At 39.8% G+C, this 27,777-nt stretch overlaps 1 protein-coding gene across 1 annotated transcript in view; it reads left to right on the forward strand.

Annotated features, from left to right (window-relative positions):
- GXYLT2 (glucoside xylosyltransferase 2) overlaps positions 1–27,777 on the forward strand; it is an 80,489-nt gene that overhangs the window by 15,942 nt on the left and 36,770 nt on the right. The window contains exons 2-3 of the mRNA XM_058563165.1: positions 4,945–5,137; positions 12,534–12,665. Of these exons, the coding sequence (XP_058419148.1) occupies positions 4,945–5,137; positions 12,534–12,665 (325 nt within the window). The remainder of the gene's footprint in view (positions 1–4,944; positions 5,138–12,533; positions 12,666–27,777) is intronic.

The raw sequence follows: 27,777 nt of genomic DNA on the forward strand, positions 1-27,777 counted from the left end.
GCTGGAAGCCTCTTGTAAATAGCAGTTGAGTCCCCCAGAATGCTGACAGGAATTGAGGAGGGAAGGAACACTGAGAGCGAGGAGCTCCACTCTTCAGAGAGTGAAGAGGGGTAACTGTGAAGCTGAGAGATGACACCAAGAAGGACAGGGAGAAGGTGGAATGGTTTCATCCACAGACTCCACTATCCAGACATGTTCCGTGTCTGGACGTGGCAGGGAAGAGCAAGGAGGACACCAGCCCCGTCTGCTCCCCTGAGGCTCCCGGGGCAGGGGAGGAAGAACAGCCTCCACTTGGGGGTCTCCTGGCGGGGGGGGTGGTGGCAGCCTCACAAGGCAGCCATGTTGTCATGAATGCAGGTGAAGAGAATACTCTGAGACAAGGCTGAGGATAGAGTGGGTGTTCCTAAGAGTTTGGGAGAGAGACATGAGGGGAGAGGTCAGCTCAGATAATTAGTTCCTGGCTGTAGCTGAACTATAGGTGGTTGTAGCACTAGTGTGTTAATATGCAAACTCCAAGGCCTCACCCAAGACCCACTGAATTGGAATCTCTGTGAGCTGGGGTTTGCATATTAACAAACACCTCCGATGATTATGATGCACCGCCAGGTAGGGAATCCCCTGCCCTAGATGTTGTCTGGTATCTCTTCCAGCTACAAAACTGGAAGAATGATGAGGATTTGGATCAGGGTCCTAGCAGTGAGCAACAGAGAAGGAACGGATTCAATGAACATTTCAAAGGATGAATCAAGGTGAGAACAGGAGAGAGGCGGAGTGAGTCCAAGGTGATTGGAAACATTTTTTAAGACCTATGTTAGGACTCTTTTTGATTGCTAAGTTGTAAGTTTGTTTGAAACAGATTTCAGCAAAGGAGAATTTATTGGCTTAGTAGATGCACCGTCTGACGTTAGGGTCAGGCACAGCTGGATCCAGGTGCTCAAGTAATGCTACCAGAGATCTGACCGGCCACACTGTGGCTCTGCTTTCTACTGTGCTGCGTTGACTCGCATTCAGGCTCTACCAGTGTGGTGGCCAAGATGGTTACTGTCAACTCCAGCCTTAGCAACAGGTCTTTAAAAATCCTGGGCAACAAGTGTCCACTCCAGTCCTCTTTTATCAAGTCTAAATAAGAACATAGTCAGCCACCAGTCAGAGCTGTGCTACAATTCCCCATCACCCATTCCCCACCAAAGCCTGGTGATTCAAGGGGTTAAGAAGTTCTAGGTTCGTAGACTTGACTTCCCTTAATCCTCACAGAGTCCCGAGTGACATTTGAGAGGTGCTGAGTGTGCCACTGGTAGGAGTTGGTGAAAGGCATACCATCTCAGCGCCCTTACAGTGGATTATTCATTGTGACCACACAACGCAAACGCTTATTACCTGAAGCCTGAGAGTTTTAATGTAATGTGAGAGGTAATAGAGTGGGGGCAGCAAAGGTCTCGTTAAATCCCAATCATGGATACTTGCACTACCACCAGGAGAGGCTTTTATTTGTCTTTTTTAGTACCTGTCACCAGATACCAAGAAAGATTGAAGTCCCTAGCCCCTGTTTTTTGTACCTTGCAGCACCGAATCACTGAAGCCTGCAAGGAAGAGAAGTGGCCTGCTGTGCTGCAGGGGGGTGCGAACTTTTTTTAATTAAAAAAAAAAAAAGTGTTTGTCAAATAGTTGGGGCACACACAAAAGATACAGATAACGTAATGAATTTCTGTGTGCCTTATGCTCCTCTTAAGAGGTAAAATTTAAGTCCCCAGAGAACACCACTATCCTGCATTTGGTGTTTATCATCCTCATGCATATTTACTTTTACTACATTTGTGTGTGAACAACGTACAATGCTGTTTTGCTTGTTTTTAAGTTTCATCTAAATGGTATCCTTCTCTTGCTAACCTTCTGTAAATTGCTTTTTTCCTCTTTTGCCTTGTGTTGATACGTGACGTTCCAGCTTGTTCATTTTCACTGCTATGTTGTATTCCACTTAAACATATCAAATATATTCACGGTTCTCCTGTGCATTGACAGCAAAATCATTTCTACTTTTTCACTATTATAAACAGGACTGCTGTGAACATTCTTGCATGGGTTTTGTGCAAATGTGCAAGAGTTTCTTCAGGTTATATAGGTAGGCGTAAAACTGGGGAGGGGGCGGGTGTACGTGCATCTCCCTCCTGCTAGATGTTGCCAAAAGGCTCTCCAAAGGGTTTGGGTCCACTTGCACTGCCCCAGCCGTGTCTGAGCGGTCCTTCATCTCCATATGCACTCAGAAGCTTGTAATGTCCCGTTTTTATTTTATTCGTTAATTTTTGCCAATCTGAAAATAAAATCGAAACTCTTTACTGTTTGAATTTGTATTTCCCTGATTACTAAGGTTAAAACTTTTTGTTCATGTAGAAGCCCAATATGTGAAGCTAAAGCAGGCAGAGTTGGTCTGTTTGGGGGCAGGGTAATGGTTCATATTTATGATATCTAATGAACTGCGTGAAAAGTGCCCAGGACAGTGATTGGTACAATAAATATTTGAGAAAAAAAGAAAAGATATATAAACGACTGCATTTGTTGTTTTAGAACCCTTGGACGATACCTGTGTTCCTAAATATTGAGCATAATTTTAAGCAAATGGGTTTGCATTAAATCTCTTTTGGAGTATATTTTGGCTAGTCTTTTGACTGTGATTTTAGCATTATCTGTGACACATCCTTTCCCTCCGTTTATATGAGTTAGTTGGGAGTTGGCTTTAATAGCAGGTATGAAAACCCACCCACGAAGCTGAGGAAGAGAAGACACCCAAGTCCTGAAGGCAAGGTCCTCGAGTTCACCAGGCACGCTGCTGATTCAGCACCTTTGCTCTGACTGTCCCTTGGCCTGGAATGCTCCTCACCCAGAAATGCACGTGGCTCACGCCCTCACCTCCTTCAGGTTGTCGTCAGATCTCACCCTCTCAGTGAGGCCTTCCTGACTTTGCACCTATATAATATGCACCAGCCCATCAGCGGATCCGGTGTCCCTCCCTGCTCAACTGTATGTTTCCTTCATAGCACTTAGCACTGGATAACTTGCTGTGCAAGTTACTTAGTTACTATTTGCTTTGACTGTTATTTTTTTCATTGTCTTTCCCCTGTCCCTTATAGAATGTAACTTCTGCAAGGAGAGGTACCTTGGCCTGTTTTGTTCACTGCTGTTGTCCCAGCACCTAGAACAGTGCCTGGCACATAGTAGGTACTCAGTACAGATTTTTTGATTAGTAAATGGGCTGGAATTAGCAAGAAAAAGAGAGCAGAGAAGAGCATTTCTAAGAGAGAGAGAGAGACAATGCATGTGCCAAGACCTGGAGACAACCCAGCATGGTCCCATGACTGGAATGAAATGGAGAGTATGAATATAAGTGTAATTATGACCATGATTATGCATGGCCGTCCACCCGGGCTGGAGGTGCCGGGGGCAGTTGCAAGAGATGTAAGTAGGAGCCATGATCAGCAGTTTGGTCTTGATCTTGAGGGCAATCAGGAGCCCTTACGTGATTTTAATCCAGGGAATAACATGATCCTATTTGCATTTTAGAACATCACTCTGGCATCAACAAGAAGAAGTCAGAGGGTGGGGGTTAAGGGTAAGATTGGAGGCAGGTGGACCATCTAGGGAGCTGTCACAGTGATCGAGGTGAGAGAAGTTGGTGGCCTCTTCAGGTAGCAGGTAGCAACAGGGAGATGAAGAGAAATGGACAATTTCAGGAGCTACTTAGGATATCTCTGCTGTCTTTTCCTGTGATCCTCGAAATAAGTGGAATCTGAGTAACTCTGCATCTGGGCTTAGCTGAGCCTGAAGGCTGTGCTTCTACTAAGCATGCTCTTAAGTAATCAAACTGGAAAACTATCCAAAGTGCTCCACCCACATCTTCCACTTCCCTCCTGGTGAAAGAAATCTGGAGCAAGGCTGCCTTTATCCAACAGAGCAGTGAACAATGGAGCGTGCTGATTGAACTCGAAGGTTTTGGAAGGAAGGTAGCCTTCAACGTCCAAGTTCCCCTGGTCTCCAAATCTTTTGTGCAAGTAAATTAGTTTCATTTGTCTCAGGGTACCTTTTCGAGGCTAACTTCTTCCAACTTGCCTGCAAATGTTTCTCGGTGGTGTGTTTGAGGCTTGGCTGCATCTCTTTGTCTGGAACAAATCTTTTATTACGAGGAAATAGCTGGATGATGATTCTGGACTCTTGGACCCTATTTCCCTCTCAGCTGTTGACTCAGTATTTGATACCTTGGTAATTTTCGGCTTAACCTGTCCCCTCTCCTGCCTGTTTCTCATTAATATGAATTTCATACTGGAAGCTGAATTTCATACCTACCACCTCAGCAATCTTGAGCAAGATGGTTAGGATTAACACCTGTTTCTTCGAGACTCTCCCAAGATGTAATGGAGACACATATGTTGTTTTCTTTGCTCACCTCCTGGACTTGCATGATTTTCCTTTGGTCCAGTGGTCATGCATTCCACCGCAACCTAAAACCATCCAGATGATGGGAATATCATGTTGCTCGTTTCACATGGGAAAGCCATGACCCACCCTCCTCTTGTTCAAGTTGCATTTAAATCTAATTTCCATGGCCCGTGTGAGTGGGAGCGCCACAGCCCTAGTGTCAGCTGTTGAAGTTTAGCAATACTATTTTCAAACATAGGCCAGTAGGCAGCCAGCAGGCACTAGACAGCTGAGTGCTGGCAGAAAAAGTCTCAGACACCTATAGTAGTCCAAACAGTGACTCATCCTGCTCTTGCCAGGATAAATATGGGAATAAATGGTATTTTTCTCTAAGCAGGAAGAATTGTCAAAATGCTTATCACTTTATAAAATATAACAGATTGTGCCTGTTCATGTTTTGAAATGTTCCAACCATTCGCTAGCTGTTTTTTTTTTATGAGTTTAGTAATAGCTCTTACTTGTTTGTCTTCTTTCTAGGAGGTCCGGAGAACCCAGGAATTTCCAAGCTGTTTTGCCACCTGAGCTCTGGATCCACCTGGCCGTGGTGGCCTGTGGCAATCGGCTGGAGGAGACACTGGTCATGCTCAAATCAGCTGTGCTCTTCAGCCACAGAAAGATGCAATTTCACATCTTCACAGAAGAATCTCTGAAGCCTGAGTTTGATAAACAGGTGAATTTGTGGAAATCATGGCACAATATTGACTGAGTGCAGGCAGACTGCGTTTTGGGAAATGCATATCCCATGGAATGCATTTTGGGACATGCATTCCATTTGGGAGATGCGTAATGTATTTTGCTGCATACTTAACTGTGTGACCGTGAACCCTTGACTCTGAGCCTTACTGTTCTCATCTATAATATAGGGAGAGTTACTTCTGCCTTGTAGAGATATTGTGAAGATTAAATGAGATGACGCACTTAAAGCACTGGGGCTCCATGCCTCTTGGTGTTATCAACATTGTCCATTTGGGGACAGGTAGCTTATTTTTACCTACTTATATATGTTTTTTGAATGACAAGTAATATATGCTCATTAAAATAAATTCAGACAACTTAGGTGTTATAAATTAAAAGGTGGAAGTCATCACTACCCTCAGTCCAACCCAAGCAACTATCAGAGGTAACAGTTTTGAGTGATTCTTCCACGTTTTTTTCATGTACAGGTGTGTGTGTGTGTTTATGTATCTATATGAGTGTGTATATATGTATATTTGTATATTTAGACATATTCATGTATGACACACACATATGTATGTACCCAATAAAAATGTACTTCTTTTACAAAATCAGGATTATTCTATATGTATTGTTCTGGAACTTGTTTTTCCTCACTTGAAACCATATCATCAGCATCGTTCAAGGTCAGGACTCATGCACTCTTACTTCATCCTTTTGGGTGACTACCTAATATTTTATGATGTGTCTGGGTCATCATGTATTTGACTATTCCTATACTGAGGAACAAATAATGATTTTTTACCAGGACTCGAGGAGGGCTTTGGAAATGCCTCTTCTCCCCAGTCTAGATACATGCGTGACTTTGCAGACCAAGCTTTGTTTTCCTTAAAAGTCTTCTCTTACGCTAAGTTCTTGCGTGCTGGCAGAGCAAGCCCTGTTTTGTTGTGTATCTACCAACCTGAGTCAACAGTGCCACATCCTGCTACCAGGCTAGCTGCGCTAATGAGAAATGCCAAAGAACCATGTTGGGCATAGAAAGGCTTATAACAGAAAGCTAGAAAATGTGTTATGTTTTCTAAAGAAAAAAATTACCTTGACGTCTTCACCAAGAAGCCAGGGGAACAAATAGTCTTGGGGCTTTGAAATTGGCTGGAAAATGCCTTGAAAAGGATCTGAGTCAGGGGAAGGGGAAAGGAAACAGGTTGAAACACACATAGTTAGCTGCTCTGAAGCTGTGGTGTAAGGGAAATGATAATAATAATAATAGTATTAAAAAATAGCATTCATCAACGGCTTATGATTTATGATTTACTCATTTAATCCTTATAAAAACCCTTTGAAGAAGGTAACAATCATGTCTCTGTTTTACAAACTGAGATCATTGAGGCTTAGAGAGTTATAGTGTCTTGCTCATCACGTGTCAGTTCAAGGTTACTGACTCAGACCTCCATGAACTTAACCACTACACCATACTACCTCCCGAACTCATAGAAAACTCAGCCCCGCTCTTTACTTGCCATGTGATCTCCGGCAAGTCTTGTGATGTTTTTGAGTTTCAATTTCCCCATCTGCAGCTTGGGGCTAGCAGGATTGATGAAAGAGGTGATATATCTGTACTCAGAAAAGGCTAGGTCAAACTGCAGTAACAACTCCCATAAAGCTCTGAGACTTTCCACATGTGGCTGCATGTCTCACACAGGCAGCAGGGTCTCTGTCCACAAAGCCACTTAGGTCTGGGACCAAAGTTGACAGACTGTTCATGCTTTAGTTGCACCTGCTGGAACATTGGCTTCTACAGTTCTTGGGATGCCACTGCAGGAAAGAGAGACACTAGTGGATCACCACTGGGCTTTTTACTCCCTCGGCTTCACAGTGACACAGGTCTTTTCTGGTGACATTCAACTGTCCAGAAGCAGTCACAAGGCCCACCCAACTCCAAGAGGGCTGAGAAGTGCTGTATGTGCAGGAATGGAGGAAACTGGCTATGGGCAAACAGTAGGAATGTCTTGCACAATATCCATCTGACAAGTATTTATTGAGTGCCTACTGGATGCTAGAAGCTGGGGCATGAGGATGGAGTAGAACAAAATTTTAAAAATAAGATAAGGGGAAGGAAGATGTGTATGTGTAACCATGTATGTGTGGCAGATTGTGTTTTCCAAGAGGTCCCCAGGGGTCCCATGTCCTGTTATTCACACCCTTGTGTACTTCCCTCCTACACTGTCCCAGGGTTGGTCTCTGTGACCAGTAACATAGGGAAGAAGTGGTGTGGTGTCACTTCAGAGGTTAGATTTAACAAGGCACGGCACCTTCCATCTTGGTTACACTCTCTTTCTCTCTTGGATCACTTGCTCTGGGGGAAGCCAGCAGCCGTGTCAGAGCAGCCTTTTGAGAGGCCCACACGTGAAGCCTCTTGCAGACCCTCAGGTGAGTGAGCTTGGAGACAGACCCTCCAGCCCTATCAAGCCTTCAGATGACTGTGGCCCCAGCCAATAGTTGGGCTGCAACCGCATGAGCAGCTCTGAGCCAGGACAACCCAGCTCACATACTCCTGACCCTAAGAAACTGTAAGAGATAATAAATGTGTTTGGTTTTAAGCTACTAAGTTTAGGGGTAATTTGTTATAAGGCAATAGCTAATATATTATACATCTACATACATAATATGTATGTATATATAAAATAGGATATGCCAAATGTCAAGCTGTGTGACGTCTGAGGCTGGGTCATAGGAAGGATACAGCTTCTGTCTGGCTCTTCTTGGGTTGCCTACCCGTGGAGCCCAGCCAGCGTACTCTGAGGAACGCCAAACTAGCCCGTATGGAGAGACCAGATGGAGAGGCCCACACAGAGGAGGTGAGGTCCCCAGCCGATAGCCAGCCTCAACCGCCAGAGACTGTGAGTAAACGAGCCTTCAGGGCTTCCAGCTAAGGCCCAGACATCGTGGAGCAGTCAAGCTGTCCCCTCAGTGCCTTGTCTGCATTCCTGATCCATGGAATCTATGAGCATAATAAACAGTTATTTTACACTACTAAGTTTTGGGGTAATTCGTTATGAGCCACAGTAACTGGAACATTATAAGTCAGGAGCTAAATTGTATGGGAAAATCATTGGAGATACTTGAATTGCCCTTTGATGGCTCATTTCGTCAGGTCATTGTTAGACCAATGAAGCTCAACTAACAAAAGAAATTATATTAGAGTGTTAAAAGCTAGGCAGGGCATGTGGTGTTACCCCTTTCTTTTCCATGCTGGGATTATGGTACCAGTTTAGATTTAAAACATTGGCTCTTACGTAAGTCACAGAGCTTCTCCTAGCCAGTTTCTTCGTCTGTATCAGGGGTAAGCAAAAACCTGTAGTAGATGAACAAAAGGGGCAAATGATTCTTGCTCCACTCATTGCAGAGTATAATTGTGGGGCTGAATCACGTAATCTATTTATTCTCCCATTCCATAAAGAGTCTTTGAATGTCTCCTATATGTTGGGCACTATGTTATCCCTAAAGTAGGAGATCAGCAGCCATTGGTTTTTGCTCAGCCACAGGAGATGCCGGGGTGGAGGGGTGGGTTATGCAGCCTTCTCAAGGCTGTCAGTTCCAACACTGAGGCATTGTGGGAATATCTACAGTTTCTTGTGATAACTTCCTGGGAAGCCCAGGGCTACATACCTCAGGGTAAAAACAAAACCAAACAAAATGCTCATTGCCATCATGATTCCTCTGGAAGCTGCATTGCAAGCAAGTTCTGTTGTGTTTAAGTAGAATTTTTTTTAACGCTGCTAAAGTACAGTGTGTGTGGTGGTATTTACCATCTACATTGTAGATATTTAATATTTTAAAGTTTCATTTATTTTTGTCGTCTCCCAATATAGAAACTGAAAATGCCAGCTGGTTGATTTCCTAGCCCCTCTAGGCAGCTCAGGATCAGACATGTGGTTTAGATTTGGCTAGTCTGGGCTCCTGCCCCAGACTCAAAGTCAAGAAAGAGTGGGACCCAGAAGTGGGGATGGCCACCAGTCCTTTCTGGTGATAGGTGGGGCCAGTGGGGTAGCAACATCGTGTGTGTGTGTGTGTGTGTATGTGTGTGTGTGTAGCTCTGCCGTGGGAAGAGGTGTCAACAGGAACTTCCAGTAGGTGGAGTCAGTATACTATTCAAATATATGCATATTAACAAATGTAAACGGACTGAACGTTCTGGTTAAAACGCATAGATTGGCAAAGGTGGATAAACCCTTCTAGAAGATAGGGTGCTAAAGATCAAAGAGTCAAGGAAACCAGTAGACCATGGGACCTTCCCATTCTCCTTCCAGGGCTGATTTTGGGCTGTTGTGCAGTGGCACAATTGCACTGGGTATTTGTGCCCAGTGTCTGTTCTGGTTGATTGGTACTGTTGCACTGAATGTTTATGCCCAGTGTCAGCTCTGATGTGTCCATGCGATTGTACTGGGTATTTGTGCCTGATGTGCATTCTGATTGGTCAGTGCCCTCCATACATCAGTTGTCAAGTACTTTGACCATCACACCTACTCTATCTCACCCTGAGATTTCTCTCCCAAATATCCATCTCAAAATTGCAGATTTAAAAAGTTCCCAATGGTATGTTTTTTCAAAAATTTTTATGTGACTATGTAAGCAACATATGTACATTATAACAAAAAAAGTCATAAAATCATAAATGAAAAAAATCAACCATCATACTAATGCTCAGGGAGAACAATTTTGGTGTATTTATTTACATTCCTTTTCATTTCAACATCAGAAATGGAATCATAGTTTATATTCTCTTTTATATCACTGACACTTATATTACCAATTTCTTCTAAAACAGGAGTTTACCAACTTTTTCTGTAAAAGACCAGATAGTAACTGTTTTAGGCTTTGCAGGCTCGTTGGTCTCACAGCTACCCAACTCTGCTATTTATCGTAAAAGCAGCCACAGAAATATGGAAACAAATGGGTGTGGCTGTGTTCCAATAAAACTTTTATTTATGAACACTGAAATTCAAATTTCATGTGATTTTGACATGTCACAAAATATTACTCATGTTTTTATTTTTTTCAACTATTTAAAAATGTCTAACCACTCTTGGCCTGTGTGTTATTTGTAGCAGCCTGGAGGGGGCCCTTGCAATACCATAGTTTGCTGACCCTCATTCCACAACATTGTTGCTAGCGGCTGCGTAGTATTCTGCTATGTAGACATACCCCAGAGCTTATTTAACCAATCTCATGTTTAGGTTGTTTCCCATTTTTCCCTGTTACAAACAACACTGTAATAAACAACCTTGTAATAAATATGTGTGCACTTTTAGAAGTTTTCCTTAGGATAAATTCTTAGAAGTAGAATTATTATGGCAATGGGAAGGCATTAACTCAAAAAATTAAGAAGATACACAGATGGCAAATAAGCATAAGAAAGAATGCACAACATCATATGTCATTAGGGAATTACAAATTAAAATGAGATACTACTACACGTGTATTAGAATGGCTAAAATCCACAACACTGACAACACCAAGTGCTGATGAGAATGTGGAGCACAGGAGCTCTCACTCATTGCTGGTGGGAATGCAAAATGGTTCAGCCACTTTGGAATATGGTTTGGCAGTTTCTTGGGAAGCTAACTGTAGGCTGACCATACACAATCCAGCAATCGCCCTTCTTGGTATTTATCCAACTCAATTGAAAAACCTGCACATGAATATTTATAGCAGTTTTATTTGTAATCACTCAAAACTGGAAGCAATCGAGATGTCCCTCAGTAGGTGAATAGATAAATAAATTATGGTACAGCCAGACAATGGAATATTATTCAGTGATAACAAATAAATAAGCTATCAAGCTACGAAAAGACATAAAGGAATGTTAAATGTATATTGCTAAATGAAACAATAAGAAAAGGCTATATACTGCATGATTTCAACTACGTGACATTCTGGACAAGGCAAAACTAAAGACAGTAAAAAGATCAGTGGTTGCCAAGAGTTTAGAGAGGGAAGGAAGAGAGGGAGGAGGGACGAATAGGTGCAACAGAGGAGATTTTTAGGGTAGTGAAACTATTCTGTATAATACTGTAATGGAAGATACAGGACATACGGGTTTTGTATTTGTCAAAACCCATAAAATTGTACAACACAAAGAATGAACCCTAATGTAAACTATGGACTTGACTTAATAACGTATGGATATTGGTTCATCAATTGTAACAAACATAACACACTAATGCAAGATGTTAATAATAGGGGAAACTATGGTGGGGAGGGGAAGGAAAGAGAATATATGGGAACTCTGTACTCCTGCTGAATTTTTCTGTAAACATGAAACTACTCTAAAAAATAAAGTCTAGGGTCCGCCCCGTGGCTTAGCAGTTAAGTGCGCGCGCTCCACTACTGATGGCCTGGGTTCGGATCCTGGGCGCGCACCGAGGCACCGCTTGTCCGGCCATGCTGAGGCCGCGTCCCACATACAGCAACTAGAAGGATGTGCAACTATGACATACAACTATCTACTGGTGCTTTGGGGAAAAAAAGGAGGAGGATTGGCAATAGATGTTAGCTCAGAGCCGGTCTTCCTCAGCAAAAAGAGGAGGATTGGCATGGATGTTAGCTCAGGGCTCATCTTCCTCACAAAAACAGTTAAAAAAAAAAAAGTCTATTAATTAAAATAATTTTTCTATAAAATTAATATATGGAGAGAAAGTAATATATACTCACTGTAAAAGTTCTAAAGAATGCAGAAATATAAACTTAGAAAATGAAACCACCACCACCACCTCCACAGGTGCCCACTTTTAACAATTTGGTGCATATCCGTCCAGATTTTTCTCTCTATATAAAATATATATGCATATATTTTTCATGTAAGACAGAACCATATTATAATATTTTTTTGCATTTTTCTTTTTCTGGAACCTAACTATATATCACAACTGTTTTTCCATGCCAACACATATAGGTCTACTTTATTCTAACTGTGCATCGGTCCATTGTATAGTTCTACCATAATTAATTTTCCCAATTCCCTATTATTGGGCATTTGGTTTGTTCCCACAATTTTTTTATTGCAAACTAGGTTTTGGTGAAAGTTCTTGTATCTCAGTCTTTTGAGGTTTGCTATTATCAATTTCCAAATCGCCCTCTTGGAAGTTTGTTCAAATTTATACTCCCCTTGCAGTGTTTATGTATCAATTTCCCATCACCCTTGCCAACTCTGGATGTTATTTCTTTAAATCCTAGAATGGTCTTTCATTCAGTGAGCATTAATATTGGTGATGAAGTTAGACTTGCTATGTAAGTTGCCTGATCAATTTCCACTTGACCATTCAGAAGCTTTCGGTGTTCCCATGTTTCTGAGGTCTAATCACCATCCCCTTGCCTTCCATGTTTTTCAGTTACGACAGTGGCCTGACTCATATACAAAGAAGTTCGAGCACAGGATCTACCCCATCACATTTTCAGTTGGAAACCCTCAGGAATGGAAGAAACTATTCAAACCTTGTGCTGCCCAGAGACTCTTTCTTCCGGTAGGAATGCCTGCTTCTACTAAGATGCTGCTTGGGAGAGAAATTTCTGCTCTTGGAAATGTGGTGAAATTAACTAGAGTGTGTTTATAGAGACATTTTAGTAACAGCTGAAAATATGTTTTTCTTGGATTCTGTAGTTGATGCCCTTAGTCTTCAGAGTATATAGAGAAGGTTCATATGTTTGAGAGGTTGTCTTTCCCAAAGATTGAGGGACTGAGAGCATCCAAAGCATGTCTTCGAGTATGGGTCTTTGTGACTGTGGCTCCACCATTTAGTAGCTGTGTGAACCTTAGTAAACCCCCCAACTTGTCTAAATCCCAGTTTCTTCCATAGGCTTGGCACATAGTTGGCCTTCAATAAATGTGAGCTTTGATTATTATTATTTCACTTAAAACAGTAACTGCTACTAGATGTAGCCATGCTAGAGGATAATTCAGAAAATGTCCAGAGTTCTGGTTCAGCTTTTGAGTTTTGAATTTTTAAATTGAATATTTTTATTTTCTTTCTAAAAGTCCTAAATAGAAAAATCACTGAAGATATGTCAAACCTGAGAATGTCATTGAGCCAAGATGGCAACTTTCAATTGTGAATTGCAAGCTTGATGTTTGTGAGGGATTCATGCCTTGGAAACATTATCGAGTGCTCATTAGGTGCTAGGCCCTGGCTTAGTGATGGCAAGATGTAGGCGAACAAGACAGCGTGGTCTTGCCCCCTTGGAGTTTGAGTCTAGCAGAGCATTGAAATAGGTAATTAGAAGCGTGATCTGTGCTGAGGTGGAGAACGGAGTTTCATGGATGTATGTAGCATGAGGTTCCACACTGGTCTGGGAGAGGTCATAGAAGGTTCTCTTGAGGCACAGCAATTATGCTGAGACATGAATGAAGGAGAAGTGGGGATCACTGAGTGACGAGGACTCAGGGGTAATGAGAGAGAAAAGGGTTCCAGGCAGATGGAACAGTATGAACAAAGGCCCTGAGTTGGGAAGGAGCATGTTTTAGAAAATAAAAAAAGGTACAGTAACCAGAAGATACAGTGAGGTGGGTTTGAAGCTAGAGTTTGCAGGCTCTTTGAGCCATGTTGAAGTGTCTGGTCTTTGTGTTAAGGGCAGTGAGAAGTCATTGAATGATTTCTAACATGGAAGTGGGGTGATCTGACTTGTGTTTTAAAGAAGACACACTGGTTCATTACATTACGTTACATTACATTACATTACATTACATTACATTACATTACATTACATTACATTGCTGAGGCCAATTAGTAATAACTTGGGCTATGGGGGGTGCCTTAAGGATGGATTCAGAACCTGCCTGAGAAATAGAATTACCCATCCTCATGATTGCCTATTGTTAGGAGTTGAAGGGGAGTGAGGTAATAAGGATTTCACCCAGTTTTCTGACCTGAACAACTGTTAAGCTTGATCTGTTTGAAATTGCCGATATTCAGCTATTTATGACCTACAAAAAAGGCAATTTGTTATGGTTCAACCTACATGGACGCTGGTGCTCTTCAGAAATGGAAAAGCCTGGAGGAAGACCAGTTTTGGTAAGGAAGAAGATGAGTTTACTTTGGATCATATTGTGATTTTGAGGTGCTGGGAGACATCCATACAGGGAAGTCTTACCATCTATTGGTCTGAAACCCTAAATGGCAAGTGGCACTCTTAGCATTTCCTACATAGAACCTGTGAGAAGAACAAGGCCTGGATGTACTGGTGATGCTGATCTGCTGCACAAGCTTGCTCACTCATGAAAGGACCTGTTCTTCACATGCCACAGACCTTTAGGCATGTTATGAAATGGGATTAATTGCATAAAAATGGGGGTAAGAAAAGACTACCTCAAATTGGCACTAAAATCTCTAGTTTGGTGATGTAAAAACTAATTACCATTTGAGAAGATGTGAAAAAAATGTCAGGTTTTTGCTTCTTGTCTCCATATTAGGAGAAAAACAAAGTATCGGATAGCCATAGTTACTGTTAGAAAATTCTCTCTCCAACCTATCCAAAAAATATTAGCAACCCAGTGGAACCACATTTGAATTTCCCCTGACCTTCAATTGTGACTTTATTGCCACTCCTAAAAAAACAAACCCACCATGATGGTTTTCATTCATTCCCAACTAAGTAAGTATTCCATTTTGAATGACAAATGGGTGCTGGCATTGCTTATCTGCTTTTGATAATGGAAACCAGAGCTCCTTGAAAATAATAAGGAGAGATTGTGGTTGACAGGACATTTACCTTCTCTGAGTCGTTTATCAAAACAGCAGATTATGAACATGGCATTTTTGGGCATCAATGAGATGTATTGATCCTCAGGGTAATTTGAAATAAAGTCTAGGTGATGTTTTCCTTGAAATTCATCTCTATAAAACCAAATCAGGTATGCTGCTGATGCAGCACAGAGAAGATGGAGATCCTAAAATGCAAACATTCTAGCAAGTAGTTGGTTAATTGACTGAGAACCACAGTCTTACCAATTTTCTGAGGGGCTGTCATCTACCTCAAACCTGTAGAAGAAACTCCTTCTCAAGTAAGATTTTACTTTCAGAATAAGATCAGAGCACAAGTCTTTGCAACTCAAGCCTATTAGATTCTCAAGTACAATTAGTGGAATTCAGATCCCACCAGTTCAAGATTTATGAAGTCCTATAAATCAGTGGATGTTTACTTTTCTATTTCTGTGAATAATGGTCCTAAAAAACAGGACCATTATTTGTGCAAACTAAACTGCAGATGGCTTGATTAAGTTCTTTAAGATGCATACTGCTTTCAGGTAGTTCAGAAGCTAAAGGAATTAAAACAATATGCCAATTACAAATAAATCAAACCTGTTTATTAAAATTGATCCTGGAGGACTTTTCCCTTTTTTCTTAGTGAAGGCCAGAAAGCCTTTACTTCTGTAAAAATAATTGAGTTTCATGAATTCACATCACCTTTCCCCCATTTAATAGGACTTAGTGGGATTCTGTAATGTATCTATACATTTTGTTACATACTGTGCCTGTTTGATTACAAGGACCTGTCTCCTCAATAATTGTGCTCCTCTGGGGATCCTAGAGATAGTTAAAACATGGCAGAGATCACTGGATTGCAGAATCTTCAGAGACTTTATTGGCAAGTGGCGCCCCATATGGTAATGTAAGGTAGGTTAAGGCACTATCCAGGCCTCATCCAGGGAGAAGTTTTTCTTAACCAAGTTTTCATAAGTTCCAAGATTATAATAATTTCTGATGTCTTTCTTGCTCCCATCAAAAGCATCCACATTCAAGGAAGGAGTTGGGAAGAATATGTCAGGAGAGACAGGATGAAATTGCTTACAGCCTTGACCGGTAAATTTCTCCTGACAGTTTTCTGCTTCTCTATTTCCAACGAAGTTGTCCCATTCTTTAATATTTCAAAGGAGAACCATGCCAAATAAACAAAATTCTTAGATTCCTTGGATTTTCTATATCATATCAAGGGCAATGCATATAATCTTCCCTTTTTCCACATATAGTTTAGTAAAGAGGTCTGTAACTGGTTCCGGTATTTGGAACACTGTATGCTTACCAGAGATGTTCTAATGAGTTTGCCGTAGGCTAATGGAAAAGGAAGTTTTACCTGACTTATAAGAACTTTTTGTAATTAAGGTCAAGCCTCTGTATTATTATTAATATTATACCTCAGCATTAGCAATTAACATTGAGGCTTCCTTGGAAACAACTATTTGAATATCAACAAATATTGACAGGCAGATAGGAGTATATTAAAAATCCTATTAAGAGGAACGTCAATTAGAATCACCATAAATGATGTCTATATATTTCATCAAGCACCAAGAGGCCGTAAATTATTGGGATGAGATTAACTACCAAAAAGATCACGTGAAATGACCCTAGATAACAATTTTGTTGAACAAGCCTTCCACGGTTTGCTCACACATTATTAAAGGTTTGACATTCAGGATGTTAGTTACGACTCTTGGTTACAAGTGAGAGAAACTCAACTACAACTAGCTAAGTAAAGAAGGAAATTTATTGGCTTATGTGACTGCAAAGTCCAGAAGATAGGACTAATCCCAAACACAGTAGATCCAGGGGCTCCCGTAATATCACCAGGGCTCTGTCTGTCTCTCCCTCAGTCCCTTGCAGGGCTCACCGCATGAGCATGATGATTGCTTGAAGCAGCCTGAGATCCAAATTCTAAAAGCTTAGCTACTGCAGCAGAAAAAGGGCTTGGCAGGGTGGCAACATGCAAAATGATGGCATGAGAAGCTCTGTGGAATTGCTCCCCAGTGAAACAAACATAACTGGTGAAAATTATTTTTAAAACAACTATCTGGAGTCTTTGGAAATTGTCCTAAGGGCCTAAGCAAATGAAGAAACCTCTTATTCAAGAAGATCTACTAAAACTCAGTAAGAAAGAGTGAGAATCTGTGACATTTGAACCACAACTTACTCCCTCCCTCTCCCCTTCTAGCTCGACATAATGGAAACTCAACTCCAGGCAATTCAGTCAATAACACAGGGATCCTCTTCTCCACAGCTCCCAGTTGAGGGATATGATATTTCCTTGGGAGGGGCAGGCCATCAGCATTTCTCATCTCCACAAGCTATGTGTTGCAGAGCTTAAATTGCAGGCAAGTGTGGCCAAGGGTTCAGGGACTCCCTTAATTAAGAGGAAGCTGGTAGCTTCATGACAGCAACAAGCTAAACTATAGGCCAATTAGGTTACAAGGGAGAACCAGTAAAAGAGACAGATTAAAAGTACCTTCATGGTGTCAGAACAAAGTTCAAAGACTGGCCTCAAAAACTATCCCTACAAATGGGGCTGAAGTTAATTGGATCAGACTGCAGAGCAATTTGCACCTTGGGCCATTGTCAAAAACAATAGAGCAATCAGCTGGCAATTAGTAGCAGCCAATAGCTGGGTGTAATACCAACAGAGGCAGACAGCTTAACAGAAAGAGTAGAGAAATAGTCAAAGAGTCAGTCAAAGAGAGCCCCGATAAAACCATTGTCATCCCAGGGTGACTGTGCACATGCCCAAGGCTGCACCCACTGAGGAACAACATCATAGGCTTCACACAGTGGGTGAAATGGACTTCACTAAAATAGTCCAGTCAAGATACTAAACAAACAAGCAAACAACATCAAAAAGCCTTACAAGTTGGGGAAGGGGGAGAGCAGATCAATATCCAGAGTTGCTAGAATATATTATCTAAAACATCCTAAAATATATGTTATATTATCATGTCCTTTTTCTTCCTCTAGTCTTCCTGTACTGCTTTCTTTTGCATTGAGTGAATATTTTCTAATGTAGCATTTTAACGAATTTTTTCACCAAAATAGAATTGAAAAAATAAACATTACTAGAGAAAAACAGGCACATTTTATAATGATAAAAGTGTTAACCCACGAAGAAGATATAACAATTATAAACATATATGCATCTAACAACAGAGCCCCAAAATACATGAAGCAAAAACTGACAGAATTGGAGGGAAAAATAGGCAATCCACCAATAATAGTGGGAGACTTCAATGCCCCACATTAATTAATGGATTAAACACTAGGAAGAACATCAAAAAGCAAATATAAGACTTGAAAACACTATAAACCAACTGGACCAACAAACATCTATCGAACGCTCCACCCAGCACCAGCAGAACACACATTCTTCTGAGTGATTATGAAACATTATCAAGAATAGATCATATGTTAGGCCATAAAGCAAGCATCAATGAACTTAGAAAGATTGAAGTCATACAAAGTATGTTCTCTGACTACAGTGGAATAAAATTAGAAGTCAGTAACAAAAAGAAATTTGGGAAATTCACAAATTATGTGGAAATTAAACAGTACACTCCTAAGTAACCAATGGGTCAAAGAAGAAATTACAAAGGAAATTAGAAGATGCTTTGAGATGAATGAAAATGAAGACACAACATACGAAAACTTACAGGACGCAGCTAAGGCAGTATTTAGATTGAAATTTATAGTTACAAACTTCTACATTACAAATGAAGAAAGATTTTAAATCATTAACTTAATCTTCTACCTTAAGACACTTTAAAAAGAAGAACAAACTAAATCCAAGCAAGCAGAAGGAAGGGAATAATAAAGATTAACGTAAAAAATTAATGAAATAGAGAATAGAAAAACAATAGAGGAAAACAACAAAACTGAAAGTTGATTCTTCAGAAAGATCAACAAAATTGACAAACCTATAGCTAGACTGAGCAAGAAGAAAACATAGAAGACTCAAATTACTAAAATCAGGAATGAAAGAGGGGACATGACTACCAACATTACTGATATAAAAGGAATTATAAAGCAATACTATAAATAACTGTATGCTAATAAATTAGGTAACAAATGAAATAGACAAATTTGAATTAGTAATTTTTTTTAAAACTCACAAAGAAAAGCTCAGGACTAGATAACTTCATTGGTGAATTCTACCAAACACTTAAATAATTAATACCAATTCTTCCCCATCTCTTGCAAAAAACAAGAGAGAAGGGAACATTTTCCAACTCTTTCTATGAGGCCAGGTATTAACCTAATACCAAAACCAGACAATGACATCACAAGAAAAGAAAACTACAGACGAATTACTTATGAATATAGATGGAAAAATCCTCAACAAATACTAACAAATAGAATCCAGCAACTCAAAAAATGATTATAGACCACTACCAAGTGGAATTTATCCCAGAAATACAAAAGTTGGTTTAACATCTGAAAATGAATTTATGTAATATAGTATATAAATAGAATAAAGAATGAAAACCACATGATCATCTCAATAGATGCAGGGAAAAAATGACAAAATCTAATACTCTTTCATGATAAAAACATGCAACAAACTAGGAATAGAAGGGGACTTTCTCAACCTGAGGAAAGGCCTCTACAAAAACCCCACAATTAACATCGTACTTAATGGTAAAAGACTCATTACTTTCCCTCTAAGATCAGGAAAAAGATAAAGATATATACTCTCACAATTTCTGTTCAATATTGTACTGGAGGTTCTAGTCAGGGCAATTAGGCAAGAAAATGAAATAAAATAAATTCCAATTTGAAAGAAAGAAGTAAAGCTATATCTATTTTCAGATGACATCATCTTGTATATAGAAAATCCTAGGGAATCCATTTAAAAAGTGATTAGAACTAATAAATTCAGTGAGGTTGCAAGATACAAGATCAAGACACAAAGACAATTGTATTTCTAAACACTTGCAATGAACAATCCAAAAATAAAATTAAGAAAACAATTCCATTTACAATAACATAAAAATAATAGAATACTTAAGAATAAATATAACAAATCAAGTGCAAAACTTGTACTCTGAAAAACACAAGGGATGTTGAAAGAAATTAAAGAAGCGCTAAATAAATGGAAAGATACCTCATGTTCATGAATCAGAAGACTTAATATTGTTAAGATGCAATAGTCCCCCCAAAATACATATTCAATGCAATCCCTATCAAAATCCAGCTGGCTTCCTTGTAGTAATTGACAAGCTGATCCTAAAATTCATATGGAAATTCAAGGGACTATAAAATCAATAAGCCTGTAGCCAGGCTAATTAAGAAAAAAGGAGAGAGGATGCAAATTACTAATATCATAAATGATGGAGGGGACATCACTACAGATTCCTTTTAATGGACATTAAAAGTATAATTTAAAAAAATACTATGAACAACTCTGTGACCACAAATTTGATAACCTAAATGAAATGAACCAATTCCTTGAAAGATGTAATCTGTCAAAACTCACACAAGAAGAAATAGCTGATCTGAATAGGCCTATATCTATTAAAGAAATTTAATCAATAATTTATAACCCTCCAAACAGAAAGCACCAGGCCCAGACAGGTTTGCTGGTGATTTCTACCAAACATTTAAGGAAGAAGTTATACCAATTCTCTACAATCTCTTTTAGAGGCTAGAAACAGAGGAAAACTTCCTAACTCATTCTATGAGGCCAGCGTTACCCTAATACCAAAACCAGACAAAGAAGTTGTAAGAAAAGAAAACTACAGAACAACATCTCTCATGAATATGGATGTAAAAATCCTCAACAAAATTTTAGCAAATCAAATCCAAAAAGCATAAAAATAATTATATTCCATGACCAAGAGGGATTTATCCCAGGTATGCAAGACTGGTTCCACATTAAAAATCAATTAATATAATCCATCACATCAACAGGCTAAAAGATCTATATAAGGAAAACTACAAAACTGATGAACAAAATCAAAGAAGAACTAAATAAATGGAGAGATAGTCCATGTTCATGGATAGGAAGACTCAATATTGTCAATGTCACTTCTTCCCAAGTTGATCTATAGATTCAGTGCAATCCCAATCAAAATCCCAGCAAACTATTTTATAGATATTGACAAACTGATTCAAAAGTTTATGTGGAGAGGCAAAAAACTCAGAATAGCCAACACAGTATTGAAGGGGAAGAACAAAGTTGGAGGACTGACACTACCCAACTTCAAGACTTACTTTAAACATGTAGTAATCAAGACAGAGTGGTATTGGTGAAAGAACAGACAACTAGATCAATGGAACAGAATAGAGAGCCCAGAAATAGACCCCCATAAATATAGTCAACTGATCTTTGACAAAGGAAATACAATGGAACAAAGATAGTTTCTTCAACAAATGGTGCTGGAACAGCTGGACATCCACCTAGATAATAATGAATATAGACACAGACCTTACACACTTCACAAGAATTAACTCAAAATGGATCATAGAGTGAAATGTAAGATGTAAAACTATAAAACTCCAGAATATAACATAGGAGAAAACCTAGATGACCTTGGGTATGGTAATGGCTTTTTAACACAACACCAAAGATATGATTCATGGAAGAAATAATTGATAAGCCGGAGTTCATTGTAATTAAAAACTTCTGCTCTGTGAAAGACAATATCAAGAGAGCAAGAAAACAAGCTACAGACTGGGAGAAAATATTTGCAAAAACACATCTGATGAAGGACTGTTATCCAAAATATACAAAGAACTCTTAAAACTCAATAAGAAAACAACAACCTGATTTGAAAATGGGCAGAAGACCTTAATAGACACCTCATCAAGGAAAATATACAGATGGCAAATAAGCATATTAAAAGATGCTCCAGGGGCCAGCCCCGTGGTGTAGCAGTCAAGTGCATGTCCTCTGCTGCTGGCAGCCTGGGTTCGGATCCCAGGTGCGCACCGATGCACTGTTTGTCAGGCCACGCTGTGGCAGCGTCCCATCTAAAGTGGAGGAAGATGGGCACGGATGTTAGCCCAGGGCCAGTCTTCCTCAGCAAAAAGAGGAGGATTGGCATGGATGTTAGCTCAGGGCTGATCTTCCTCACAAAAAAATAAAAATAAAATAAAATAAAACAAAATAAAAGATGCTCCACATCATATGTCATCAGGGAAATGCAAATTAAAACAACAATAAGATACCACTACATATCTGTTAGAATGGCCAAAATCTGAAACACTGACAACGCCAAAGGCTGATGAGGATGTGGACCAATAGAAATTCTCATACATTGCTGGTGGGAATGCAAAATGGTATAACCACTTTGGAAGACAGTTTGGTGATTTCTTACAAAACTAAACATACCCTTACCATATGACCCCGCAATCGCACTGCTTGATATTTACCCAAAGTAGTTGAAAACTTAGGTCCACACAATAACCTGCATTTGGATGTTCTTAGCAGCTGTCTTCATAATTGTGAAAACTTGGAAGCAACCAAGATGTCCTTCAATAGGTGAATGGATAAATAAACTGTGGTACATTCAGACAATAGAATATTATTCAGTGCTAAAAAGAAAGGAGCTATCAAGCCATAAGAAGTCATGGAGAAACCTTAAATGCATATTACTAAGTGAAAGAAGCCAATCTGAAAAGGATACATACTGTATGATTTCAACTATATGACATTCTGGAAAAGGCAAAACTATGGAGACAAGAAAAAGTGTTTGCTGGGGTAGGGAGGGATGAATAGGCAGTGCACAGAGGATTTTTAGGGCAGTGATAATACTCCGTATATTATAACGATGTATATATGTCATTACACATTTGTCCAAACCCATAGAATGTACAACACCAAGAATGAACCCTAATGTAAACTATGGACTTTTGGTAATTATGATTTGTCAATGTATGTTCATCTTTGGTAACAAATATACCATTCTGGTGAGTGATGTTGATAATGGGGAGACTATGCATGTGTGGAGGTAGGTGGTCTGTGGGAACTGTCTATACCTTCCTCTCAATTTTGTTGTGAACCTAAAACTTCTCTGAAAAACTAAAGTCTTTAAAAAAATAAAGAAAAATTTAAGGCTATAATCACCAAGACAAAAAACAACAAATGTTGGAGAGGATGTGGAGAAATAGGAACCCTCATACACAGCTGGTGGGAATGCAAACTGGTGCAGCCTCTATGGAAAACAGTATGGAGATTCCTCAAAGAATTAAAAATAGAAATACCCTATGATCCAACTATCCCATTACTGGGAATCTATCCAACAAACCTGAAATCAACAATCCAAAGAGGCTTATGCACCCCTATGTTCATTGCAGCATTATTCACTATAGCCAAGAAGTGGAAGCAACCTAAGTGTCCCTCGACTGAGGATTGGATAAAGAAGATGTGGTATATATACAATGGAATACTACTCAGCCATAAAAAAAGACAAAATCGTCCCATTTACAACAACATGGATGGGCCTGGAGGGTATTATGTTAAGTGAAATAAGCCAGAAAGAGAAAGACAAACACTGTATGATCTCACTCATATGTGGAATATAAACCAACACATGGACAGAGAAAACTGTATTGTGGTTACCAGGGGCAATGGGGGTAGCGGGTGGGCACTAGGGGTGAAGGGAGACATGTATATGGTGATGGACAAAAATGTACAACCCAAAATTACACAATGTTATAAACTATTAAAACATCAATATAAAAAAAATAAAGAAAAATTTAAGGGACCCAAAATATCCAAAACAATCTTGAAAAAGGAGAACAAAGTTGGAAGACTCTCACTTCCTAATTTCAAAATTTACTACAAAGGTTCAGTAACCAAGCCAATGTAGTGCTAACGTAAAGATGGATATACAGATCAATGGAAGAGAACTAAGAGTCCAGAAATAAACTCTCATATTTATAGTCCATTTATTTTAGACAAGGATGCTAATGCTTTCCCCATTCAACAGGGAAAGAGTCATCTTTTCAACAAATGGTATTGGGACAATTGGATATCCACATGCAAAAGAATAAAGTTGTATTCCCTATCTCGTACCATATGTAAAAATTAATTCAAATGTATCAAAGACCTAAATATAAGAGCTAAAAATATAAAAGTCTTAGAAGAAATCTATAGGAGTAAATCCTCATGATCTTGGATTAGACAATGGTTTCTTAGATATGATACCAAAAGCATAAGCAACAAAAGAAAAACCAGATAATTTGAATTACATCAAAATTGAAAACTTTTGTGCTCTACACAACACCATCAAAAAAGTGGAAAGGGCCAGCCCTGCTGGCCTAGTGGTTAAGTTTGGCGTGCTCCACTTCAGCAGCCCAGGTTCAGTTCGCAAGCACAGACCTACACCACTCGTCTGTCAGTGGCCATGCTGTGGCAGCAGCTCACATACAAAAAGAGGAAGATTGCCAGCAAATGTTAGCTCAGGGCAAATCCTCCTCAGCAAAAGAAAAAAGAAAAAGTGAAAAGACATCCACAGAATGGGAGAAAATATTTGCATATCACATATCTGATAAGGTACTTGTAGCTAGAATATATAAAGAACTCTTACAACTCAATAATAAAAAGACAAATAGCCCAAATAAAAATGGACAAAGGACTTGAATAAACATGTCTCCAAAGAAGGTATAAAAATGGGCAATATGCATATGAAAAGAAATTCAAAATGAGTAGCCATCAGGGAAATGCAATCAAAACCACATTGAGATAACACTTCGCACCACTAGGATGGCTATAATCAAAAAGACATAATAACAAGTGTCGGGAAGGATATGGAAAAATTGGAACCCTCATGCACTGCTGGTGGGAATATAAAATGGTGCAGCTGCTTTGGAGAATAATCTGTCATTTCCCCAGAAGGTTAAACATAGAGTTACCATATGACCCAGCAACTCTCCTCCTAGATAATGGAGAGAAATGAGAACATATGTACACAAATATTCATAGCAACATTATTCATAAGAGCCAAAAGATAGAAACAACCCAAACGTCCATCAACTGTTGACTGGATAAATAAAATGTAGTTTATTCATGCAATGGAATAATATTTGGCAGTAAATAGGAGTGAAGTACGTGCTACAACATGGGTGTGCTTTGAAAACTAATTGAAAGGAGCCATTGAAAAAAGAACACATATTGTATAATTCCATTTATATGAAATGTCCCAAATAGGCAAATCTATGTATAGAGATAGAAAGTAGATTAGCACTTCCTAGGGCCTATCAGGTTGGGGAAAATGGGGAGTGACTGCTAATGGGTACAGAATTTGTTTTTGAGGTGCTGAAAATGTTCTAAAGTTAGGTTGTGATGATGGTTGCACGACTCTGTAAATATACTGAAAACCATTGGATGGTTCACTATAAATGGGTGAATTCTATGATATGTAAATTATATTTCAATAAAGCTGTTACAAGAGACTATAAAAGCATGGTACCTAACAACTCTGTCATAAAAATCCTGGAGTGTATTGTGATTGGCCTAGCATGGTTCATGTGCTTATCCCTGAACAATCATCATACCAGGAATGTAGGATACTCTGATTGGCCCGACTTAAGTCACATTCTCTCCCATGGGCGACAGGGGCCAACTGCCTCTGAACCACATGGATTTGGTTTTTCCATAGGAGAGAAGTTGCTCTTGTCAGAAGATGGAGGAAGATATGCTGAGGAAGCCAAGCAGTAGATATCTAACTGACTTCAGAATGAATAGTTCCATAACACCTCTTCTCAGGCCTTCAGAGAGGTCCTTTTACTTGTTTAAGGTGATGAGTATATATAAACAGTGGGACCTTTAGGAAACTTAATGGCCACAGTATTAGGAAGCATTAAATGGAGATAGAAATTAATTTGAGATATAGAGAGACAGTATGGTGTGGTTGTTAAGACCACAGTCTGTGGAGGCAGCCCAAATATGTTCATATCTTGCTTTTACCACTTACCACTTTGTAACCTGGGGAAATAATTTTTCTTTGCCTCAATTTACTCATCTGTAAAATGGGAATAAGAATATTACCAACTCAGGGCCGGCCCCCTGGCTTAGTGGTTAAGTGCATGCACTCCGCTACTGGCGGCCCGGGTTCAGATCCCGGGCGCGCACCGACGCACCGCTTGTCCGGCCATGCTGAGGCCGCGTCCCACACACAGCAACTAGAAGGATGTGCAACTATGACATACAATTATCTACTGGGGCTTTGGGGGGGGGGGAAAGGAGGAGAGTTGGCAATAGATGTTAGCTCAGGGCCGGTCTTCCTCAGCAAAAAGAGAAGGATTAGCATGGATGTTAGCTCAGGGCTAATCTTCCTCAAAAAAAAAACGTTCAACAACAAAGATAAAATTATAGTCAGTAAAAAAAAAAAAAAAAAGAATATTACCATCTCAAAATGTAATGAAATTTAAATTACCTAATACATTTAATACCCATAAGAACAGTGCCTGGCATATAGTAAGTGTTAGCTGCTATTTTTATTATTATTGCTCTTATTATGAGGACTGATATGTGGCGTAAAACTACTGAGATCATTAACTATTTTCTCAAAAGGACTTTATCTTGGTTAATAGCAACAAAAATTTTTTTGGTCTCCTTGGCCAAGCCATAAGCAACACAGAACAATTATAACATGCTCCAGCAGAGAACACTCCTATAATGACATCAAACACATTATAGGGGATTGTCTTTTTGACCCCAGCATGATTACTATCCTAGTAGTTCTGGTATCACCATGTTTGTTATGAAGCATAGTATAAGAATCATAACTAATATGTGTTAATTACCTACTGTAACGTAATTCTTTGGTTGCAGGCAATCATAATTGACTCAGGCTGAGTTAATCAGAAGAGGACTTGATTGAAAGGATATTAAGGGCTCTCAGAAAGGAAGAGAAGTTTAGCCAACTAGGCTTGTGTCTGATTAGAGGTGGCAAGCAAAACTTTTGCATTTATATTCATTCTTTCCCCAAACTATACTAAAATTGATAATTCTTATTTTTTTTTTTTTGAGGAAGCTCGGCCCTGAGCTAACATCTGCCAATCCTCCTCTTTTTGCTGAGGAAGACTGGCCCTGGGCTAACATCCGTACCCCATCTTCCTCCACTTTATATGGGACGCCGCCACAGCATGGCTTGACAAGCGGTGCGTCGGTGTGCGCCCGGGGATCCCTACCGGCCAACTCCGGGCCGCCACAGCGGAGCGTGCGCACTTAACTGCTTGGCCACCGGGCTGGACCCGATAATTCATTTTTTAAAAGAGCCTAAACCTTCTGTTCTAGGACAAAAAGAATAAGAGAGGAGGCAATTAAAGCTCAATATAGATTTTGAGTGGTGGTAGCCAACTTAGTCCACTTGAGACATCTGTATCTTTTTTTTTTTTTTAATAATTTTATTTATTTATTTTTTCCCCCAAAGCCCCAGTAGACAGTTGTATGTCATAGCTGCACATCCCTCTAGTTGCTGTATGTGGGACGCGGCCTCAGCATGGCCGGAGAAGCGGCGCATGGTGCGCCCCCGGGATCTGAACCCGGGCCGCCAGCAGCGGAGCGCGCGCACTTAAGCGCCAAGCCATGGGGCCGGCCCGAGACATCTGTATCTTTAACCAGCAGTGGAGAAAGCCCAGAAGCAAATGATTTACATGACACCATCCCCCAAGACCAATGAATTGGTGGCACCAGCTATGTCTAGAAGCGGCAGTGAAGATGAGCCTAAAATCAGGAGGTTTGGTTGCAAGTCTCTTTGAGAAGCAGTTAGACCCCAGGTTGCCTGTTTTACACCATGTAACTGGGATTCTGCCTCTCTCCTCCCTGGGCAAAGGATTGGAAGTTTAGTTTCTAGAGAAAGTAAAACAGAAT

Source organism: Diceros bicornis, chromosome 2 (assembly GCF_020826845.1).
Source record: "Diceros bicornis minor isolate mBicDic1 chromosome 2, mDicBic1.mat.cur, whole genome shotgun sequence".
NCBI lineage: Eukaryota > Metazoa > Chordata > Mammalia > Perissodactyla > Rhinocerotidae > Diceros > Diceros bicornis.